The following is a 14,285-nucleotide window of genomic DNA, read 5'->3' on the forward strand; positions in this document are numbered from 1 at the left end:
ATATTTCTCTGTGTCAGCTGGACTGTACTGTATGCTAGACTGCCTTCATCACTTGGCTGTGGGGGGTGGACATTCAGGAGGCTGAATGAAGAATAATGCAGCATTCAGGTGCTAGACGGAGCTTCTCAGTAATACATAAGGCCCTATTCAATCAAAACCGTAATGTGGGTTGGGTATCCTCCACGATAAGATAGAAATACATTCCCACGGTTTAGTTAGTGGTATAAATATGTCAACAGGTGTCTAATACACAGGGTTGCACCATTCTGGGAACTTTCCCCAAATTCCCCGGTTTTAAGGAAATCCTGGTAGGAGTTTTCCAGGATTTCTTATTCCCTCCTAATTCCAGGAGTTTCCAACCAGGATTTGTGGAAAACCGGGGAATTTTGGTAAAGACACTGGCATTTTGAAACCCTACTCATATGCCTACATAGCTCACTATCGCTGATACTAAAGCTGATTGTGTTTTTCTTTTAACTACGCTGTTCCTTGTATGTATTCTCATCTATATCGATTTAATATTTAGCATAGTTGGCCTACAATATTTGAGTAACTGTTGTAGAGGAAAAGGTGGAGAATCTTGTATTTGTTTACCTGGTTGACTATACATTTCCTCTGAACTGTACCAATGTAAACGTTGTTGAACGAGAGGGAGAGAAAATAAGAAAACTAACAATACAACAAAAAGCAACAATGTTGAAATGCACAAACCGCACGGCACTCGTTAACTACCTTTGAAGTTCAGCAAACGGGCAACACTACGTACAGAGGTTGTGTGAACGTGGATTCATCGCTGTTCTCTGAGTCGGTGTGTCGGTGACACTGGGTTAATATAGGGGAACTTCCGCAGCCTTCCATATCGCAGAAACCTACGGAGGAGCGAGCATGAGATCCGGGAGTACCGTACAGTAGGCGAGAGAAAAGAAAGACATCGAGTTGGAACGGGAGGAGGGAGTGGACGAAAAAACGATTCACACACTGGATTTGAGGTAAAGAAACCCACAGTATTTTTCAGGAGCATTTCTTATGAGGTTTTGTGTTTTGGTTCTTTTCTTATTTTTCATGTTGTACAGCAATGAGATAATGGCCATATGGAAGTCGGGAGATGCATCTCTTTCATGATTGTCAAACTTAAAGTTATGGGTGTTTTTAAATAGTTTTTTCGCAAAAGGCTACAATCAGTTTAGACTAGGACCGCTCGTGTAGTTTTGGGACAGCTGTTGCCTTCTCTATGTAAAAAGCTTTCAGCAAGTGCCTACAACCAGTGTTCTCATTATTTTGTATCCTTTAGGCCTACTATATAGGCCTACTATATCGAAGTAGAGTAGACTAGGCCTATGTGTGCAGATCTATTACCGTCAATTGTAAATAAAATAAAAAAATAACGAAAGCTGTTGGCCAACTTGAATTGGGAATTTATTGCCTTACGGTTTACTTTTTGAGCAGGCAGTTCAACGGTTTACATTTTTATATTAGTCTTATAGTCTATTGGCCGTACATGCATGAGATTGTAATGTTTGCGTCCCAAATGGCACTCCCTAGTGCACAACTTGAAATAGGGTGCCATTCAGGATATACACTTGGAACAGGGTGCCATTCCGTAGACTTACATACATTGTTTGGGTCATCATACCCGGTTGAGAGGAATTAAAAGCGTCCCACCCATCATCACCTCAAACAAGTGACCTCCTTTACCTTTTCCATCCACATAAACAAACAAACAAACACACACACCCCAGCTATGTGGTTCTGATCAGAAGTAGTGCATTCTAGACTAGGGAAAGTAGTATTTTAGATATGCCCACTATGTACATTGCATCATGTCCTGATAACTTCCTGCCTTCTACCACCACTGTGAGCTCCAGTCCCTCTTCCTCTGGGTCACGTCACCTACACCTTGTCACATAGAACAATGATTCCAGCCTCCTGTTGGAACATACTGAAATATACTTGTAATGTTCCCAACTGTTACTAGTGGAATATGTCATTTGTACTTAATATACCTCCATTTTAAAGGGCAATGTGTAGTAGCTTTGCTTTTGAATGTCCCTTTTGAAGGAGGGTAATATACCTGTGTGGTTTTATGATTGAAAAAAAGGCCTACATTAAAATTGAATGAGTTGATATGGGTCAATTCTCCCCATAAAGGCCACAAACATAGATGCCAACATGACCAACATGAATGCAGTTAGAATTGAGATCTAAGTGCTATTTTGGCAACAGTAACACGCACTGGTTTGTTCTAGTCGTGTTACTGTATTCAGTGTGTGTGTCTGTTGGGTCTCTGTAATGCTTAGTTTTTGTTGGCCAGATTAGTTTTTATGGCCCTGGATGGTTTGTGCTGAGCTGGTTGCCAAGGAAACGGTCTTAATCAGGCAAAGAGCACTGCTCAGCACAGTGTCCCTCATATGCTCCAGGCCAGGAGAGATGGAGGAGAGCTAGAGAGAGAAGTGGACATTCTGGGGGCATTTCCATGTAAAAGGTCCCATGAGCATCAGCATGTGAAGTTTATAGGAGCATGTCAAATTGGGTTCCGAATCAGTCTATATTTTTGAGAAGTTGAAGCATATACACGGCCGTGAGGACACCGAGGTCCGGATCTTTATTTGAAATGTTTTTTTTTGGAACTCAGTCGACGTCTTTACTTACTGTTGAGAGTTAGGAAATTGCACTTTTTGTATTCTATTATTCTAACTTGGTTGCAGCAGATTTCCTTTTTCCACTCACTGACAGTCACTCAATTAGCTCATGTTTGTAAAACAAAATGTAGATTGGTAAGTTAGTCTAGCCAGCTATCTAAACTTGTAGTAATCATGGCCGAATTACCGACCGGGCACGTGCCCTGGGGTCCTGACCTCCAGGGGGCAACCATTGATTTTGTTAGTCACTTTCACTACTTTCATATTAACCTTGCATAAGTCATGGCAAAAAAGTAATGGTAGAATTGCAGAAAATTAGCTTTAAAACAGTGACAATGTATCCCCACCCCATAGCAAAATGTTTAGAATTGCAGGAAATGTTCTGTAAAACTGCACAAAAAAGATGGTTCAGTAATGCAAACTTATTTGTTTACCTTTTGTTAACAAAATACTTTTTCTGCTAACAGATCCCTCAGTATGTAATAAATAATGTTTTTTAATCCTGGTGCTGAGTTAATGCGTAGCAGCTAATTGTATAGCTAATAGGCTATGTGTTTGTAGATCGAATGCGGTGAATGAAGCTACAGTGAAGCACGACAAGGATCTCGTCACAGTATCTCTGTGCATTCAAATTGCCATCAATAAAATGCATTTGTGTTCATTGTCCGTAGCTTATGCCTGTCCGTATCATATTGGGCAGCAGGTAGCCTAGTGGTTAGAGCGTTGGACTAGTAACCGAAAGGTTGCAAGATCGAATCCCCGAGCTGACAAGGTAAAAATCCGTCGTTCTGCCCCTGAACAAGGCAGTTAACCCACTGTTCCTAGGCCGTCATTGAAATAAGAATTTGTTCTTAACTGACTTGCCTGGTAAAATAAAATGGCACTCTGTTTACAACGTTGACATCAGCAAACTGCTCTCCCACGTGATGCCATACATGTGGTCTGCGGTTGTAAGGCATGTTGGATGTACTGACAAATTCTCTAAGAGTACGTTGGAGGTGGCTTATGGTAGAGAAATTAACATTCAATTCTCTGGTCAACACATCTGGTGGATATTCCTGCAGTCAGCATGCCAATTGCACACCCCCTCAACTTGAGACATCTGTGGCATTGTGTTGTGTGACACTACTACACATTTTAGTGACCTTTTATTGTCCCCCAGCACAAGGTGCACCTGTGTAATGATCATGCCGTTTTAATCAGCTTTTTGATATGCCACAGCTGTCAGGTGGATGGATTATCTTGGCGAAGGAGACATGCTCACAAACAGGGATGTAAACAAATTTGTGCACTACATTTGAGAGAAATAAGCTTTTTGTACGTTTGAACAATTTTCTTGGATCATTTATTTCAGCTCATGAAACATGGGACCAACACTACATTTTGCGTTTAGATTTTTGTTCAGCGTATATTTAGTTTGTAAACTCTAAGTTTAAGAAACATTGCCCTTTGCCTTAATTCCGTTACCAAAAACCCACTTATCTTTAAGATATTTTCTGTCTCTCCCTCATTAGGAGGGAGGATAATGAATGTTCACAAAAGTAACAAGTGAAGGTATACCGATCAATTAGTGTTTTTACTGATATTAATTTTGTTTGTAAAACTCAATTCCATTACCAAATCTGGAATTGGCTACAATGGGGGAAATATAGTATTCACAAACTAGTTGGGTTCACAAGTTTTCACAGCGGAGTACAGTAAAGAAAAGTAGAGTTCGGTACAGTGAAGAAATAGAGTAGATCAGACTAGAGTTGAGTACACTAATGTACTGAACTCTATTCTGCTGTACTGTACTGAACTGTACTCTACTCTACTGTGCTTTACTTTGATGTCCAAACTTGTGAACCATAGATGTCTATGATTTGGTCCGGACCAACCAAATTTGCTGCTGTTTGGGCACAGAGCTCATTAAAATAATAGCCAGTGTGTAGAATAATACCCAAGGAGGATATTTCATATGTTTACCTAAGATACATCACCATGAAGAGAATGACGTTCATATCCATGATTATCCATTTCTGTGTAGTACATATCAGAGACCCATGATAATTCTGTTACCAGGATGTAAGTAGACTTCACCTACTGTAGTTCAATAACCAAAATATATATATATATATATATATATATATATATATATATATTTCTCAAGTCAATGTGTCATGTTATCGCTGACACCCCATTCTTTCTGCAGACATTGTTGAATCTTTATTCAGAGCAGATATTTAGAAAACGCGGACACACACAAAACTATTCTGTTACCAAACTTTGCATCTGCACAGTTCTTCCAGTGAATGTGTTTTTTGCTAAATATTCAGTCTTCTATTATTAAAAGTAGTCCTTGTGCATAGTTGTATGGCTTGTTAAACTTTGAAATCAATGGGTTTTGTTTGGCATACATTTTTAAGTGTAATTCCGTTACTGTGGAATTACCCCTGGTTTTTTATTCATATTGCAGGATGGGACTATAGCAAAGAGAGGGATGGATGGAGGAGAGGACAGGATACTCTGGCTTTTATTCATGATGCAGGAAAATGGAGAGGGCGAGCGAGAGTTATGGAGGAAATTTGCTGACTCACAACATTGTCATAAATTCACCCTGATCATCACATAGTCGTGTCCAATGACTGACCAAATATTGAATAGTTTCATAAAGTAGAGTTGAAGTCGGAAGTTTAACTACACCTTAGCCAAATACATTTAAAACTCAGTTTTTCACAATTCTTGACATTTAATCCTAGTAAAAATTCCCTGTTTTAGGTCAGTTAGGATCACCACTTTATTTTAAGAATGTGAAATGTCAGAATAATAGTAGAGAGTGATTTATTTCAGCTTTTTATTTCTTTCATCACATTCCCAGAGGGTCAGAAGTTTACATACACTCAATTATTATTTGGTAGCATTGCCTTTAACTTGTTTAACTTGGGTCAAACATTTCGGGTAGCCTTCCACAAGCTTCCCACAATAAGTTGGGTGAATTTTGGCCCTTTCCTCCTGACAGAGCTGGTGTTACTGAGTCAGGTTTGTAGGCCTCCTTGCTCGCACACACTTTTTCAGTTCTGCCCACAAATTTTCTATAGGATTGAGGTCCGGGCTTTGTGATGACCACTCCAATACCTTGACTTTGTTGTCCTTAAGCCATTTTGCCACGACTTTGGAAGTATGCTTGGGGTCATTGTCCATTTGGAAGACTCATTTGCGACCAAGCTTTAATTTCCTGACTGATGTCTTGAGATGTTGCTTCAATATATCCACATAATTGTCCTTCCTCATGATGCCATCTATTTTGTGAAGTGCACCAGTCCCTCCTGCAGCAAAGCACCCCCAAAACATGATGCTGCCACCCCCGTGCTTCACGATTGGGATGGTGTTCTTCGGCTTGCAAGACTCCCCCTTTTTCCTCCAAACATAATGATGGTCATTATGGTCAAACAGTTCTATTTTTGTTTCATCAGACCAGAGGACTTTTCTCCAAAAACTACGATCTTTGTTCCCATAGTCTGGCTTTTTTATGGCGGTTTTGGAGCAGTGGTGTCTTCCTTGCTGAGTGGTCTTTCAGGTTATGTCGATATAGGACTCATTTTACTGTGCATATAGATACTTTTGTACCTGTTTCCTCCAGCATCTTTGCTGTTGTTCTGGGATTGATTTGCACATTTCACACCAAAGTACGTTCATCTCTAGGAGACAGAACGCGTCTCCTTCCTGAGCGGTATGACGCCTGCGTGGTCCCATGGTGTTTATACTTGTGTACTATTGTTTGTTTGTACAGATGAACGTGGTACCTTCAGGCATTTGGAAATTGCTCCCAAGGATGAACCAGACTTGTGGAGGTCTACAATTTCTTTCTGAGGTGTTGGCTGAGTTCTTTTGATTTTCCCATGATGTCAAGCAAAGAGGCACTGAGTTTGAGGGTAGGCCTTGAAATGCATCCACAGGTACACCTACAATTGACTCAAATGATGTCAATGAGCCTATCAGAAGCTTCTAAAGCCTTGATATCATTTTCTGGAATTTTCCAAGCTGTTTAAAGGCACAGTCAACTTCATGTATGTAAACTTCTGACCCACTGGAATTGTGATACAGTGAATTATAAATGAAATAATCTGTCTGTATACAATTGTTAAAAAAATTACTTGTGTCATGCACAAAGTAGATGTCCTAACCGACTTGCCAAAACTATAGTTTGTTAACAAGACATTTGTGGAGTGGTTGAAAAACAAGTGTTAATGACTCCAACCTAAGTGTATGTAAACTTCCGACTTCAACTGTATGTGGGCAAGGTGAGGCCTAAACAATATGACCATTTGAAATTGCACAACTCAATTGGCCTCTGGGCCACCATAATCAGAACGTTCTTTAACTGGTCGTTTGGTACAGGACCGTTTCCGTGGCATTAAACGTTATAACAGTGTGTGTCGAACTGAACGCACCCCTGGTCTAGGAGTTGCACTGCTTCAACTGTTTCCTCCTCTCTGCTCCTAGATGGCGCTGGCGAGCGACCCCGGTGCCGACCAGCAGCAGACCCAGGCCCAGAAGGATGCCGCGGACCAGAACTTTGACTATATGTTCAAGCTGCTGATCATCGGCAACAGCAGCGTGGGGAAGACCAGCTTACTCTTCCGCTACGCTGATGACTCCTTTACCTCTGCCTTCGTCTCCACTGTGGGCATCGACTTCAAGGTTAAGACGGTCTACCGCAATGAAAAGAGGGTCAAGCTACAGATCTGGGTAAGATGGGGTTTGATTTTGATTCATTAGGATCCCCATTAGCCGACTCCAATGGCGACAGCTAGTCTTACTGGAAAAAGACAATACTTTACAAAATATATACATTTAAAAACATTAACATGTAGTGTGTGTGTGCATCTATCAGTTCCACAGACATTTTAAAACATACACACAACAAGTAGGTCACATGGGGAGAGGCGTTGTGTCGTGAGGTGTTGCTTTATTTGTTTTTTGAAACCAGGTTTGCTGTTCACTTGCACTATATGAGACAGGAGTTCTATGCACTCTTTGGTCTGTATAATACTGTACGTTTTCATGAATTTATTCTGGACCTTGACTGTGAAAAGACCCCTGGTGGCATGTATGCTGGGGTAAGTGTGTGTGTGTGTGTGTGTGTCAGTGCTGTGTGTAAGCTGACTAGGAAAACTATTTGGAATTTCCAACACATTCATTTTTCTTATAAAAACACTAAGTGATACAGTCAGTCTCTCCTCAACTCTTAGCCAAGCGAGACTGGCATGCATAGTATTAATATTAGCCCTCTGATTACAATGAAGAGCAAGACGTGCCGCTCTGTTCTGAGCCAGCTGCAGCTTAACTAGGTCTTTTCTTGCAGCACTCGACCACATGACTGGACAATAATCAAAAAAGCAGAGCGTCTCTTTATTACGGACTGACCTCTCCCCATCTTTACAACCATTGAATCTATATGTTTTGACCATGACAGTTTACAATCTAAGGTAACACCAAGTCATTTTGTCTCTTCAACTTGTTCAAAAGCCAGATTCAGCTGAGGTCTAGAACTTAGCGAATGATTTGTACCAAATACGATGCTCTTAGTTTTAGAGATGTTCAGGACCAGTTTATTACTGGCTACCCATTCCAAAACTGACTGCCACTCTTTAAGGCTTTCTGTGACTTTATTGGCTGTGGTTGCTGACATGTATATGGTTGAATCATCAGCATACATGGACACTCAGGCTTTGTTTAGTGCCAGTACAGGTCATTAGTAAAAATAGAAAAGAGTAGAGGGCCTAGAGAGCTGCCCTTCGGTACACCACACTTGACATGTTTAACATTAGAGAAGCTTCCATTAAAGAAAACCCCCTCAGTTCTATTATATAGATTTCAGAGTTGAGGTTGAAAAGCCATACGTTTTCTCAACAACAGGTTATGGTTAATAATATCAAAGGCTGCGCTGAAAACAGTATAACGCCCACAATCTTCTTTCAGCCAATTATCAGTCATTTGTGTCAGTGCAGTACATGTTGAGTGCCCTTCTCTATGTAAGCATGCTGAACGTCTGTTAATTTGTTTACAGAGAAATAGCATTGTATTTGGTCAAACATGTTTTTTTCCCAATAGTTTCCTAAGAGCTGGCAGTAAGCTGGCAGCAAGGGGGTCAAAGGTTATAGGGAAGGGGTGTCAAACTTGAGGGAGGGTGTGTGTATGTGTGAGGATCCTTGTGCACATTCTTGCTCGTTAATGTGCCTTTTTGCCTGCTATGTTCGCCTGGCTTGTTTTACCAGCCAACTCAGAACAAGGGAGGAAGGAGAGGAAGTTTTTGCTAATAACAACATTTCTTCTCAGAATTTCTTTTTACCCTTAAGTTCCAGCAGGCTGCTCTCTCTGATGGTATGCTGAGTGAGCAGGATGTTTGTTCACTGAAATAACAGCTATACAGATTAGAGGGGCCCACAGTTGCTTGAAACATGGTGCCTGTTTACTGTATTATGTACAGTATCTGAATTGGCACCCTGTTCCCTCAGGGCCCATGTAGTGCACTATATGGGGAATAGGGTGCCATTTTGGACGCAGACTGTGGCTGGACTATATATTCTCACACTCGATGTTAACCACACTTGACGTTGAACATCATCCCTTGACGTCCACTTCATAAAAGATGCAGAAGGCTGTGCCGCTGTCTCTGCTTTCTAATATGCTTACAGTGCAATCTGACACCCAATACATTTTAGTCATTTAGCAGACTCTCTTATCCAGAGCGACTTGCTGGAGGAACTAGGGTTAAGTACATTTTTCACCTAGTCAGCTCAGGGATTCAAACCAGCAAGCTTTCGGTTACTGGCCCAACATTCTTGACTGCTAGGCTACTTGCTGCCCTATACATGTCTTTTACAATATTACTCTCTGTCAGATAGGATTCTCACAAGAAGAAGATTAGGTTTGCGTCCCAAATGGCACCCTATTACCTATATAGTGGCCTACTTTTGACAAAGTAGTGCACTGTGTAGGTATAGGGAAAAGGGTGCCTAGAAGATTCTCTCACAGTAGCTTACTCACTACTACACTAAACTACTGGTCATATCTTTATGACCGCTGATATGTTGCTTTCTAGATAAACCATCCACATTAGCGGTGTGGTGTTATTGCTAGTGGCCTGACCAGGAACAACTTCCAGGTCCTAGTTACAGCTACCATAACTAGGGCCCAGAGTGTTTCCTGCTCAGGATGGAATAACTCCTTGCCCTATAGTTGTGGGTTCTGTTAGTCAGACCAAGTTTACAGTATGCTGCATTGGTGCCATTGTATCCTGGTGTACATAGAGGGTGTGGAACCATGAGGGCTGCCTTTACATGGATTTCCCTCTGCTCTGCTTATGGGTTAATCATTGTCTTCTTTCCTTGTGCTGAGTAGGCTACAGTTAACCCCTAATACTCCCCCACCACTCACATAAGGTATGGCACCATGTGTCTGTGTGATGGATGGCCCTCATGGCTTTTGCTGGGCTGGGGCAATGTGAACCCCCATAGAAATACCAGAACGGGTGTCCTTGTTTCAAGTCAATGAGGTCATAATGTGTGATTTTAATTCCTTAAGTTATTCTATTTCCATCTGGAAGGTGCTTCTCCATCGCTGTAGGGCCTGCAGTGTGTGGGCTGCAGGGCCTGCAGTGTGTGGGCTGCAGGGCCTGCAGTGTGTTGGTTGACTGTTTCTGTATGCTAGGTGAACCATGAGGGCTACTAGGCTGTCTGTTGCCACAGTAAGCCTAGGCCTATTGTGTTTTGAAACTGGAGGTGTCCATTTAAGCTGTGCCGTGTGTATTTATATAAGTGGAGGGATAGACGACATGGTACTAACTCTTTAAAACAACTGTGTGTGTGACAGGACACGGCAGGCCAGGAGCGTTACAGGACCATCACCACAGCCTACTACAGAGGAGCCATGGGCTTCCTGCTCATGTATGACATCACCAACCAGGACTCCTTCTACGCTGTGCAGGACTGGTGGGTCATATCCCCTTCTGGGATCAATAAAGTTTATTCAATTTGACACAGACTTTGACACAGACATTCACACTAACTCTCACTGTGTGTGTGCACAGGACTGGTGGGTACAGTACTCCCATGGGGCTCTGCTTTCTCCCTTACCTGTTGTTAGAAAATCGTGTTAAGTCATGAAACAGCTGGAATGCAAGGGTTTTCCAGCACTATTTACCTCTGAGGTTATATACAGTAACAGATACATACTATTGTTATGAAAGTCGTACATTGATTGTTGTTGTCCAGGGCGACCCAGATCAAAACGTACTCGTGGGACAACGCCCAGGTGATCCTGGTGGGGAACAAGGCTGACCTGGAGGACGACAGGCTGGTACCAGCGGAGGACGGTCAGAGACTGGCTGACGAACTGGGTAGGGGAGGATACACACACACACACACCCTGTCTGCCTCTCGCTCTCTCTCTTTCTGAGGACGGACAGAGACTGGCTGACAAGCTGGGTGGCAGACATGCACACGCACGAACGCATGCACACACACACATATATATATATATAGACATGCAGACGCGCGCACACACACACACATATATGTGTGTGTGCATGTCATATATATATATATATATTTCACTCATACTCGACTGTCTCTCGTAACCTTAAAATACAGACTAACATTGTATATATATATACACAGTACACACCCAGAAAATAAACAAATACTGTATCTGAAAACTTCAACATATACACTCACAGAGAACACAAAACAAGGCAGTCTTTTGCTAGGCTTGATGCTTCTAGTAATCCTTTGTTTCCCTGTTCTCCTCCCTCTCTTTCTTCAGGGTTCCAGTTCTTTGAGGCCAGTGCCAAAGACAACATCAACGTGAAGCAGGTGTTCGAGCGTCTCGTCGACGTCATCTGCGAGAAGATGAGTGAGAGCGTGAATGGGGAGCCCAGCCCATTGGCCAATCACAAGGGCCCCAGCCTACAGGACACGCCCCCAGACAAGGGTGGCTGCTCCTGCTGATAATGCCTTAAACATGCATACGGTATACATGCTCGTGCACACACACACAGAAAACATGTAATACACAACCACTCCCACACACGCTCATTGACTTGCCAGAAATCTGGCGTTGTGAATGTACTTTTTGGTTTTGTATAACATTGTTGCTACTATCCCTATTACCGACCTGTTCCCCAGTCTCTTGCACTCACTTTGCTTCTAAAAACCGATTTCACATCAGTCCTTTTGTTTAGAATGAGTTGATGGAATGTATTTAGCTATAGGATAAGCTTCCCAGAGTAGGGTGAAGTTGCCCTTAGACGCTGATCTTGGGTCAGTTTTACATTCCCCCACTAATGGTTAGGATTGGGGAGGGTAAGCTGATCCTAGATCTGTACCTAGGGGAGACTTCATCTGGGAACCTTCCCACAACCCAAGCCGAGCCTGAGAACCGATGTTCAGTGCTGTAGTTCAGATTGTTTGATTGTGTCTGGATCATACTGCCCCCATGTGGATGTTGAATGTTACTGCAGCAATAATGGAAGCACCCTCTAATAGTGTCAATAGCTCAGGTGGGTCTGCTTAACGTCAACAACAATGTAGGGCCCTGAGTTTCTCCTGGCTGTGTGGTGGAAGAACTCAAGGCCCTATACTAAGGGAGTGTCTAGAGGGCTGGCTTATGAGGCTATTGCTTAGGAATGTTCATCTGTAGCCTATACACTGTAAAACCAAAATGTCAGGTCAACTATGACTGACCAACTTGCCAAAGTTTCTCGATTCAACTAATGTTGGGGGTCAATTCAATTTCAATGCAGTCAATTCAGGAACTGAACTGAAATTCCAATTTTATTCTCATGGAGTAGCGTTGAGGAGAATTTAGAATTACTCCCTGCATTGGCTGAATTGAAAAGGAATTGACCCCCAACCATGTTGGACCTTCCTGCCCTGCACTGTCCCACTAACTACTGGAACTGAATGAGCTATTAGATTCTACATCAGACATTGAATGGAAAAGCTCCTTACAATATTTGTGTATGGTCTGAATGTGTTTTATAGGTTCATGTTTTAGTGCTCAGGTCAAATGTAAAAGTCATAGCATGATTTTGTTTGATTAATTTCAGTTAATGACTGTCTGCTCAATCCCCTCGAATGAACGAAATAAAAAATGTAATGTAAATTGAATGAAGTCCAGTCAGGTGTATATCTCCTTCTTTCATCCCAAAATATCTTAATTTGCCTATGTTCAACTACAGTAACTGCTTAGTAACATGTAGTGACTTCCTCATTCAATGGTTCAGTCGTAGAAGCGGCTTCTAATGACTGTATAGTGTAAGGTGATGCTATCAACTCCCATGTCAGTCAACATGTACGAATACATTTCCTTGGGAATTTCTTTGAGTGTGTTGGAGTACAGTTTACTTGTTGCCATTGTTTGCGGTTATTTGACGTCTACCTTAGACATAATCTAAATGTTACTTATCTCCAGATGTTCCATTCAGAAAAGGGATAAGAATAGAGTTGAGGGATAGGTTTGGCCGTGTCCCTAATCGCACCCGGTCAAAGGTAGTGCACCACATAGGGAATAGGGTGCCATTTGGGTTGTTGGCAAAACATTTTACAGCAGTGCTTATTGGACTTAGCGACAGGTCAGAACACTTGGCTGAGTGACGTCAACGTGTGCAGGTTACGACAAAAAGTTTTCCTGGTCTATAAATAAATGATGGGCCACGCAGTAAACATTGAGGGAGTGCAATACCATACCTTTTGAAGGAAAGGGAGTTTGAAATACTTTGTCTTCTTGAGGTTCAATAGATCCTGAAGAGGAATGTGACATAAGTTCAGCATACAGTGCATTCGGAAAGTATTCAGACCCCTTGACTTTTTCCACATTTTGTTACATTAGACTTATTATAAAATGTATTAAATTAGTTTTTTTCCTTCAATCTACACGCTACCCCATAATGACAAAGCAAAAATAGGTTCAGACATATTTACAAATGTATTAAAAGGAACTGAAAATAACATTTACATAAGTATTCAGACCCTTTACTCAGTACTTTGTTGAAGCACCTTTGGCAGCGATTACAGCCTCAAGTCTTCTTGGGTATGACACTACAAGCTTTTCACACCTGTATTTGGGGAGTTTCTCTCATTCTTCTCTGCAAATTCTCTCAAGCTCTGTCAGGTTGAATGGGGAGTGTCGCTGCATAGCTGTTTTTAGGTATTTTTATATTTTTTAACCTTCATTTAACTAGGCAAGTCAGTTAAGAACACATTCTTATTTACAATGATGGCCAAACCCTCCCCTAACCCGGACGACGCTGGGCCAATTGTGCACCACCCTATGGGACTCCCGATGACGGCCGGATACAGACCGGGATCAAACCAGGGTCTGTAGTGACACCTCTAGCACTGAGATGCAGTGCCTTAGACCACTGTGGGAGGTCAATCCAGAGATGTTTGTTCGGGTTGAAGTCCGGGCTCTGGCTGACGTCTACGGACAATTCCTTCGACATCATGGTTTGGTGTTTGCTCTGACATGAACTGTCAGCTGTGGGACCTTACATAGACAGGTGTGTGTGCCTTTCCAAATCATGTCCAATCAATTGAATTAACCACAGGTGGACTCCAATCAAGTTGTAAAAACATCTCAAGGATGATCAATGGAAACAGGATG

The 14,285-nt window shown here is 42.0% G+C and overlaps 1 protein-coding gene across 1 annotated transcript; it reads left to right on the forward strand.

Moving 5' to 3' along the window:
• The first annotated feature begins 385 nt into the window (after window positions 1-385).
• On the forward strand, window positions 386-12,799 carry LOC115147353 (ras-related protein Rab-3D). The gene is made up of 5 exons (XM_029689560.1): window positions 386-989; window positions 7,122-7,367; window positions 10,494-10,612; window positions 10,895-11,019; window positions 11,445-12,799. Exons 2-5 carry the CDS (start codon window positions 7,122-7,124, stop codon window positions 11,627-11,629), a joined length of 675 nt encoding a protein of 224 aa, XP_029545420.1. The 5' UTR covers window positions 386-989; the 3' UTR covers window positions 11,630-12,799.
• The last annotated feature ends 1,486 nt before the right edge of the window (window positions 12,800-14,285 follow it).

Source organism: Salmo trutta, chromosome 14 (genome assembly GCF_901001165.1).
Source record: "Salmo trutta chromosome 14, fSalTru1.1, whole genome shotgun sequence".
NCBI classification, from domain to species: Eukaryota; Metazoa; Chordata; class Actinopteri; order Salmoniformes; family Salmonidae; genus Salmo; species Salmo trutta.